At 34.5% G+C, this 10,816-nt stretch overlaps 1 protein-coding gene across 1 annotated transcript; it reads right to left on the bottom strand.

Annotated features, from left to right (window-relative positions):
• Positions 1 to 568: 568 nt before the first annotated feature.
• On the bottom strand, positions 569 to 4,992 carry LOC124374894. The gene is made up of 2 exons (XM_046833036.1): positions 4,719 to 4,992; positions 569 to 633 (listed from the first exon to the last, which is right to left on the bottom strand). Exons 1-2 carry the CDS (start codon positions 4,990 to 4,992, stop codon positions 569 to 571), a joined length of 339 nt encoding a protein of 112 aa, XP_046688992.1.
• Positions 4,993 to 10,816: the final 5,824 nt, after the last annotated feature.

Below are 10,816 nucleotides of genomic sequence, written 5' to 3' on the forward strand. Positions count from 1 at the left end.
AACTCCTGCTACACTAGGAGGGGCAACCTTGGATTCCTAATTGGTGTTCAGGAGGGGGCTCGCAAAACACTATTTTGATCTTCATTCAATGTTTTCACGGGACCGACATCATGTAAAAATTAACGATGTTGTTAGATTGTATCAGATCAAAGAGCTGTCAAATCTAAATTAGTTCTTGCCCAAGTTCTTAGAGAACTGAACAAGTTTTTTGAGATTTATCCTGTGTTCTGCAGGAAGACTCCCAGTTTTATTCTTGGTTTTCCCATGTCTTGTGTGCGTATTAAAATTCCAGCATGCATTCTGGTTCTCTTTGGTTCCCCCAGTCGGAGGTGGCCACCTGTAAAATAACAGGATAAGTGCTTCATCGAAACATACACATGGTGGTAACTCTACTTAACATACTCTGGTTGATAGAAGCTTGTCGTTGCTGCCACCGTTTGTACAGGGAGAAGAGAGGTGTGACACCCTCCACCCAACTAATAAGTCCGCTGCGCACACCCAGCGGCCACGACCAGCGTAGTGGCGGGCCTGGTTACCGGAGCCATCGCAGCATCGTAGTTGGCGATGCCTAAGAACTGCATGATCCTCTCGTCAAGGTGCAGATCTTCCAGCCCCTTGAAGAGATATGTGTACCTAGAAATTAAGATGAATAGTGTTACTCTTTCTAGAAAAATAACATAAAATTGAATTAAATCCACTTCCAAAATTTGTTCGAACAACAAGACAATTTTCATACATTCCAAAAGGGTTTCTCTGTTAAATGACGAAATCATAATTGACAAATGTTGAATTTATGGTAATAGTCCTCACTGCTCGGTGTATAGGAGAGGTATTGCCAAGAGGGATAGTGGATATTCCCACCCTAATTCCCTATGTCAATTGTTTACAGTATCTTTAAAATCTAAATTTTATATTCACCTTTGTCTTAGTTTGATAAGAAGAAAATTTAAACATTGCAAAAATCATTCAAAGCACATAATTCAGACGAAAATAAATACTTATAATTTTATTTTATACAAAGATGTTCATTTCATAAAATTACTGTATATGTAATATATAGGTTGGGGGAAAATGATTAATATGCATATGCAAACCAGTCGCCGAGCACTATGGTCCACACTGTGTATGATATATTACACTTAACTCTATTTAAGTTAAGTAAAATATTGCATATATGTATATATTACAGCCAAAGTAATTAATCCAGCTGTTATATATAATATATTCCATTCCAGTCAATACGCATAATTACTAGTAATTTTGGTCAAAGTGATTACTAATGCTCTATTTATTACTTTATCCAACCATTATACGTATTATCTGACTGAAGATGGTCAAAGTTACTAACCCTTTCAGTGCTAGACATTTTCTAGGTGACTTTGCAAAAAGTGCCAAGGTATAAGAAGAGCCAGGCCAATCTTTACTTTTTTACAGCCATCTACTTTAAATGTTATAACTGTTAATTTTGGACTAAAACACTTTGAGTTTTTTTTATTTTTTTCATAAAAATATACCTATTTTTAAAATAGTTATAAACCTATTTTGCTGTGCATGCATTAAAAATTATATATTTGAAATAAATAATAACTTATCTTGAATTATTTTCTTTTTTTATCAATTTGCTCCAATGAATGCATAGTTAAAATATTCCTCACACAGTAGATGGTGTTATAATTCTCACTCAAATTTCGCACTCACCCTTTGAGTGCCTAACGGCCGAGAGTAATCCGCTCGTCCCATATCTGAGCGAGTTAGAAGTGAAGTGCCAACGGCCGAGTAATCCGCTGTCCGTATTTTGAGCGAGAAGTGCCAACGGCCGAGTAATCCGCCGTCCGCAATTTGATTTTTGTTTGTTATTAAAATGATATTTACCACTATTGATACTTATATCGTAATATTCTGTATTTCATTGTCTTCATTTAAAAAATTTTTATAGCGTCGCCATAACGTCGACAGGTTAATGTTTTTTCAAGGAAAAGATCCTCTTACAATCTGCCGAAAGTTGTAAAAGGGCAGTACACACATTGGTACTTTGGGATTATAACCCACCACACCCAGACATGAATCGTTATTTGACATTTTGCTTTCTACTGATAACTAGATTAGCTTAGAACAATATTTCTTCAATATAAAACAGGAATATTATCTTATTGCAAACTCCTCCCCATCCTCAGACAGAGGTCAAAGTCGAGCGGTCTAGTAGATAACGTGATTGCAGAGTCTCGCCGCGCCCGTTATTCGCGCCGTAATCAGGATTCTCTAGAAAGATAAGATAACAGCGACAACAATACCGATCAAAATACCTGGAAATGCTTGTTGACTGACGGAATGTTAGTTCTGTTACACAACTACACCGTTTTTATAACGTTCAAAGTTCATTGAAAAAAGTTTAAGCGTTGGGGGAATATAACGGAATCTGACCCCATTAACAATTGATAATCGTTGTAAGTTTGTTAATTTTGTAATTAAAGAGTTTTTTTCGTTCTATCATGTTTGTTTCTATTAAATTTATATTTTTGTGTTCTTCATACTTGTGTAGTCGGTATAATCCCAAAGTACCCACACATTCTGGTTCCCGAAACATACTTGTTAGGTACATGCCCAAACGGACATTTTGTATATAAGTAGATATTTTATTTTGTAAAAAGTTAAATGGTTCTTTTTTGTTTTATAAAAAATATATATTATTTAAGTTTTTTTGCAACTGGAAGCTTGAATTTAATTGTTACGCCATAGAAACGAAAGCTTTTGAAAAAGTACTTGTATCGTATATTTTGTTTTAAGTGATGTAAATATGTTATTTGTGGATCAAATGTAATAAAACTTGGACAGTGTGTGCTGAACCATTAGGAGCATCACTAAAAAAACAAATAAAAATTGGCCTATAGATTTTTTTGTAATTGATATCTACCATAAACTTTGTAAAAAAGAAAAAAATCATGTAAGTGTATATACATTATACTAAAAAAATATTATATTTTGTAATGCATGACCTTATATTTTGTGTTTGAATGTTCAAATATAGTATATTATGAACTGTTTAAAAAAAGTTTCACAAAGATCTGTTCATAAATAAGAGAGCTGTAAACGTTTTCCTAAACTTCTACATTTTTTACAAATATACCCTGGCATTTCTTGCATAACCAATAGTGTGGAGGCCTGGCACTTTTCGCATGCAACATCAAAATAAGCCCGGCACTCAAAGGGTTATAGTGCATAACTTCAAAAATTCACTGAACTATCTTAAAAAATAAATTTTTTGTACTCGTTTACATAAAAAAAGTTAAGCTGCAATATTTTATGATTTTGCTATAATCCATAAACAAACAACACATACAAATATTTCCATACAAAAACTAGTTAATACAAAAATGAAACGTTTTTTGCACATTGTAAACATGGATTTATTTGGTAGTTTTAAAAAGTTTGTAAAGGATTTGCTTCATTCGACATTTTGGTTACTTTGGTATTATCCAGAAGCCACTACGCTTGGATGAGTTTTTCTTAACAGGGTCCTAAAAAGGATGTCATGGGATTTAAATTCAAAGAAAGATTTGTACTAATTTGATTTCTGCTGAATTTTATGAAAATTATTATTCTTGAACAAATTTGTAATAAATATGTTACATTGGTAAAAATATCTTAACTACGAGGGGTATTAGAAAAGTAAGGTTCCCTATGCCGCCGAGACAGAATGCAATATGTTGGGAGAAATCTGGTAACACTGTCTTACTCATCAGCTGTCCCTCTCTCTATCCATACCACTCACGCCTCGCTACGTCCAACAGTGCCGGCCTAGCTGCCTTCGAAGACGGACCTCCCTATCCTTGTTACCGCCAGATGCAAAATTCGTGCTGTGATACGTTTTTTAAATGCAAAACAGATTTCACCTATTGAAATTCATCGTCAGTGAATCGAAGTTTATAGGGAAACATTAAGACACATTAAGAAAACTGAGACGCGCGACCCAGAACCGTCGTAGAGGAAGATGGTCCAGTGGTGTGAGACTTCTCCATGACAACGCTCGACCTCATGTCTCACGTCAAACTCAAGAACTGCTGACAAATTTTGGCTGGACTATTGTGCCCTATCCCTCCAACAGCCCAGACCTAGCCCCAAGTGATTATCACTTATTCCCAAAATTAAAGGAACATGGGTGGCCAACGCTTCAGTACCGATGATGAAGTCAAGAAAGAGGTTACTCAATTCCTCAAAGAATTGGCGGCAGAATTCTACAACATGGGGATAGAAAATTTGGAAGCCATCGTCTACAAAAGTGTTTGGACAGAGACGGTGACTATGTGAAAAAATAGCTTAAGTTTTTAAGTTTTAAATTGATGTATAACACTAAGTAGAAATAATAGAGCTACCTATTTTAAAAATTCATGGGAACCTTATTTTTCTAATACCCCTCGTATTAGGTCGAGTTTCTTTTATCAAAAAAATTATAAAAGATTATCTTTAATAATATGTTTTTTTGTATAACTAAATAAACAGACGTACTTTGAAATCACTGGGAAAATTGTTCCTCTAAATCCATTAAAATATTCATTGTATGAGCTAGTTATGATTTTTTTTATTATGAGACCAATCTATATTCTTACTTTGGAGTAGTTAAACTAATCTGATAATTAATTTAACTTAAACCACGATTATTTTAACAGTTAAATCGAACAATTAAGCTACTAAATTACTGCGAGTTAAGCACTGCAACTTACGGTTTTCCATCAGGAGCCTTGGAAGACCAGTTTCTTGGGTTTGGTCTTGGTGGGGAGCACTGCGATGTGGTCGTGTATGGCTGCCACGGTGAGTACTGCGCGGCGGCCAGGCATGGAGATCTGAGTGTCTCGCAGTCCCTGCCAGCGTAGGGCTGACCTCAGACATACGCAGCGAGTACGCAGACCGCTTGGTTGCACGTTGCTGAAGCTTCAGCTGTAATCGTTTGAGAGCTGACCAAGCGTCTCCAGGTTTTTCGTTGGATCTGCCGGGCATCGCAGCTTCTCCAACGCTTCAGGCTATGTCTCCTCCTACATAACATATCGCATTAGAGAGAGGGTATTGTTGGAGTGCCTCCAAAACTACAAATATTAAATTCAAACTTCTAAGGTTTCCACATTACTTACATTTCAAAATGAGTATTTTTATTTTACATTTTATTTTTAGTATTTATTAATGATTTTAGTATAAATGTACCATGTTTTTCAATGTTATATGCAGATGATACAACCTTGTTATGTTATAATACCGATCCTATTAATGTTAAAACCCAGCTTACAGATTCTCTAGAACAAGCCAAAATCTGGTTCTCTGTAAATAACCATTAATGAAAGTAAGACTGAACATATACTATTCTCACTAAAACATAATATAGACATTTTGTATGATTCCTTATTTTTATCCTGTCAAGCTGTTGGGTATTTATCTTGACACTAAACTGAGCTGGGATGCACATGTTAACTATCTTTGCAAAAAACTATCTAGAGTAACTTGTCTCTTAAGAAAGTTAAGATCATGTGTCAGTCTTGGAAACTTTGTTAATGGTCTACTTTGGTCTGTTTCATTCGCAACTCAACTATGGTGTAAGACTCTGGGGTAACTCAAGTGCAGCCAAAAAAGCTTTTGTTTGGCAAAAAAAGGCAATAAGAGCTATCACTGGTTTATCAGCTTCTGACTCTTGTAGAGCAAACTTTTCCTGATCTCAACATCATGACATTGAGTTGCATGTATATATACAGTAATCTGTTACATGTTTAAAGAACATTTTGGTATGTTTAATAACTACAGTTTTTATCATAATTATGAGACCAGACAATGCCTTAATTTAGTGACCCCAAATGTTAGGTTGGCCAAGACTCAGAAAAGTTTTAAATTTACATACATACATATTGTTTAACAAAGTTACCATTAGCAGTAAGGCAATTATAATAAATACCTTATAATAAATACAAAAGTGTGATATGTAGTTGGTTAAGAACAAAATGCTTTTTATACCACTGAAGAATATTTTAACTGTGATTTTAATGATCTAAGAATTTGAATGTTGTTGTAATTTTTAATATACAGATTTATGGTTTGTAACATTATGGACTTAGCTGTATTAAGCTGTATAAATTTGGGAGGCATTGGATGAGACCAAGAAGATAGAAGTGTCCACAAGCTGCCAGCAAAACTGATGAGAGGTTCACCTAACTCAAACGCTGCTGATGGTATCTGTGCTACAGCCTTCACTTCAGGCTCTGAGCCACTCATGGATGGGGAAAAGGAAATGACAGATCCAGCTGCACCACCATAGAGACAAGCCTTTATTCACAAAGTGTGAAACTGTTGTAGAGGTAACCAAAGCCTTGGTTATCAGAAGTCTGGTAAAGATTATGAGGGTGTCGGATAACAATAATGGAACATTCCTTTCAAAAGTAAAGCTAACTGTAGGAAATTTATAAGAATATTTGCAGGCTAATGTACAATGCATACGTAACAAGCTACTTGAGCTTGAACATGTGGGCGAAAGTCATAAGATAGATGCAATTTGTGTTTCGGAGCACTGGATGACAGAAAATGAAATTGACTTGTTTGTGCCCAGTGGATATTTGCCTGCAAGCTTCTATTGTAGAAGAGGAAAAAAAGAATGGGGGGTCGGGGATTTTCTTTAAAAAGTAGTATAAAGTTTGAAGTTTTTAGATTTTAGTCAGTATAATGCGGAGTTAGATATTGAGTTGTTGTGGTGTCAGGCTGATTGAACAGAATATCATCCTTGTAAGTCTTTATAGGTCTCCTCAGGGCAATCTCAAAGTTTTTTTTTTGACAATTTTGAATTGGCAATGAAATCAATCTTAAAAAAAAACAGCCCTGGTGACAGTCTGTGGTGACTTCAACATCGAAAATGGCGTTGATTGATCAAAATATTTCTATCAGTTTCTCTAATTTACTCAGATCTCTAAATTTGAACTGTACTGTCAAGTCTCCAACCCATGCAAAGGCATGTATAGATAATATTCTGGTCAATTTCTCAGAGGACTTGTATAAAAATTGCAATATGGAGTATCAATTTGCCGATCATAAATCTAGCATGATTAATATTTATGTAAGACCAATTGGAGAATAAGAATTCAAAAGAGAATATGGGTAGTATTAAATTTGAGTTTAGAAAACAAAATGCGGCACAAATAAATAAATTTATTATGTTTTTGAAGGAGGAAAAATGGAATGAATTGGATGAAAATATGTTATTGAAACTTAGGGGTAGAACAACTTTTTAATAATTTTTTTAAGAAATATGTAGACTTGTGGCACTTTAGCTCTCCACTAATCAGTAAAAGTAAAAAGAAGAATATTAATAGTAATAGGAAAATCAACTGGTATAATGATAAATTGGGCAGAAGATAGAAATGTTATGTTTAAATTTTTTTAATGTTTATAAATGCCTTAGAGATAGGGGGTCAGAGCAGACACCTGTAGCCTACAACGTGTATTTAGCTTCTTAAAAGAACTTACAGGTCAAATCTGACCACCGCAAAGAGGCAAGCTTATGAGCAGTATATAGAGACATCAGCTAACAGTTGTAAGGCTGCTTGGGAAATAATCAATTTGGAAAAATCTCCTGCTTCTTCCAAAGATATTTATTTAGATCCTGAACTTACTAACCAGTTTTTCCTTGATTCAGTCACTGAGCTCTCAAACAATCTGCCACAGAATAATTCTCCTTTCATGGATTTATTGGGTAATATTTCCTGTTCCTCCTAACTTCATTTCAGTGGAAAGAAATTAAACCAGATGATTTAGTTAAAATGGTTTCTAAACTCTCAAATTCCAAAAGTATGGACTATTACTGGTTATCTAACAATATAATCAAGAAAACCATCCATGAAATCAAAAGGCCATTGGCTATTGTCTTCAATAAATGTCTGGAGGCGGGTTTTTTTTCCCTGACTCTTTAAAAGTGTCAAAAGTTATTCCGATTTACAAAAAAGGTGACAAGGACAAGCCCGCAAAGTTATCGTTCCAGGTTTCTATTGTCCCCATTTTCTCTAAAATTTTGGAAAACCATCATGCACCAACAGCTTTTTTTTTTTTGTATTTTGAATATTTCAATCTCCTGTCTGAATCACAATTTGGTTTTCGGCCAGGCAGGTCCACAACTTCAGCGGTGTTGGAGGTTGTTAGTCATACCCTTGTGGCCTTCGGAGAGGAGGGAATCAACGGCTCTATCTCTCTTAGATTTAAGCAAAAGCTTTTGATTGTGTCCCCTTTGATTCAATCATTCAAAAACTCAAATATTATGGTATTTCTGAGAGTGCTTGTCAGATTATTACCTCTTATCTATCGGGATAGAAAGCAGTTTGTATCTATTAAGGGGTTGTAATTCTTCAATGAAAGAGGTAACAATTGGAGTCCCACAGGGGTCTGTATTGGGACCTTTCTTTTTTACTGTAATAATTAATGACCTGTCAGTGAACTTAAATGTAAACTCAGTTATCTATGCGGATGACACGTCTCTTTTCTCGAGTAACCGATATCTGGACGTTCTTCAAACAGAGATTGAAAATGCTCAAACCGGAGCATTAAATTGGTTCACCTCCAACAAATTACATTGCAATCCAGAAAAAACTCAAAAATCTGTTTGCTGAGTTTAACATCTAAAGAAAAGCCTCATCCTGTAAAGTTGTTAGGCTTTGTTATTGATTCGAAATTGACCTGGGCTCAGCATGTAAATAATGTGTGTATAAAAATCTCGAGAGTCAGCTATTTACTATGGAAATTAAGAGCTTTAATATCAATAGAACATCTGAGGTCTTCCTATTTTGCACTGTTTCAATCACACTTATCTTATGGTCTAATTCTTTGGGGTCATTCTTCTGGTGTATCGGATATTCTCATCATACAAAAGAAAGTCGTCAGAAACACTGTGTGGAGCCAGGTATCTTGAACACTGCCGACCTTTGTTCATCCAAGCTAAAATTCTTACAGTGATCAATTTGTACATCTACCATATCCTTATCTACACTAAAACTAACTTACATTTATTTTTCACTAGGCAGCATTTTCATTGCCATTTGACTAGATTCAGCCATAAGCTTGACTTTGCCGCAGCAATCGCCTATCAAAAACAGGCTCCTCACATCAGGTAAATTGTGTCAAATTTTTTAACAAATTACACGTTTCGGTCTCATGACACTCCATTATCTAATTTTAAGCACAAATTGACCACCTGGTTACAGAATAATCCATTTTATTCTGTAGAGGAGTTTTTACAAACTGATGTTTGCCTTATCTTTTAAGCATAAGTAGCCTATTTATCTGTCTAATTGTTCATTCATGAAATGTCTTATTTATGTATCTTATTTAATAACCTGTTTTTTAATGTATAAATGTGACTGTGCCTATTTCATTGTAATGATCAATGGCAATAAAGTTATTTGACTTTGACTTTGACTTTGACTTAACTTGACGAAGCTTATTGTAATTTGTGTTACTTAATAGCCAATAAAGAATCTGAATCTGAATCTGAGTTTTAGAATTTAATACTATTGTCACAATATATAAGTACATGTAAGGCTGAATGTAAAATTAAATGGAAACCAACTCTAAAATTTAACTACACTGACTGAAACAGTGTAGTTATTCTTCCTCATACACACAATAGAGGCATTCTAAAATACATTTTGCAGCTAAACGTTATTGTAGTATGAGTTTTAGAGGTGTATTATATTGCTGTCTGCTGAATATTCAATTTGGCTATCATTTATTGAATCATCACATCAAATCGTTTGGTATCCATTACTTAAGTTACTTTGACCATACTACGTTTCGACAATTGTCGTTGCAAACATAACTTTGAGCGCAAGCTCTTGTTGCTTTTTGTGTTATGAACTTCTTTCGGCTTCAATGCACTTCTTCAGCTAAGAGATTTTTCGAAAGCAGCAGATTTCAGCTGTAACACACCTTTACCTCAGGACAGCATGGAACTGGTAAAGATCTTCTGCAACAAACTGTTACTCCATTTTGCCAAACTCTTTGTTTGATGAGTTAACATGTCTCCAGTGAATGATAACTTATTTACTTTGCTCTTCAAGAACTAAAGAAACAACAGATAACTGTAAAATATCTTTCATATAGATTTTAGAACTAGTTGAAAGAGTGGATATGGGATATGTGGGAGTGTGGCTGCTACAACCTACGAGCATTCGGGTAAGAGCAGAATACGATGGATCCACAATATTGCCATGGCATACAGTATTGTATGGGCAGAAATATTTGACAATAGACTGTTCTACTCGTACTGCAAATATTTGCAAAACTCACAAATAAAAGTATTTATTATTACAAAAATTATTTTTAGATTACTGTACACAAATTCTCTATAACTATTTATGAAATTACAAATTTCAAATGCAATATTAAGTTTATTTAAATTTAAAATAAATGCAATCATTAGTAAAAATACTTTTTTATTTACACAAGTCTTTTGTGAAGTCTACCAAAACGAGACCTCTTCGAGTAAAAAGCATTTCCCAGAGATAACTTGTTAATTGTTTCTTTTTATTATTTTAGACAAGTGAAGTAGGTTTTTATTGAAAAGTTTCTATTCTGTTATTTTTGTGTTCCGTTGTAGTTGTTTATGATTAAGTTGAAGTTAATTCTATGTTTGTGACAATTAATGTGAAAAAAAAATATATTATTTTTTTGAAAAATAAATGGTAAAATATGTGATGTGCCATCTGAAAATTTCTAACAGCGGTCTCCTCCAGAACCAGTCCTCAGAGATCTACCCCACCAACATGCTTCACAGGCATCGAAACCACAGCTCAAAATTTAAAAA

This window comes from Homalodisca vitripennis, unplaced genomic scaffold, assembly GCF_021130785.1.
Source record: "Homalodisca vitripennis isolate AUS2020 unplaced genomic scaffold, UT_GWSS_2.1 ScUCBcl_11022;HRSCAF=20134, whole genome shotgun sequence".
Taxonomy (NCBI): domain Eukaryota; kingdom Metazoa; phylum Arthropoda; class Insecta; order Hemiptera; family Cicadellidae; genus Homalodisca; species Homalodisca vitripennis.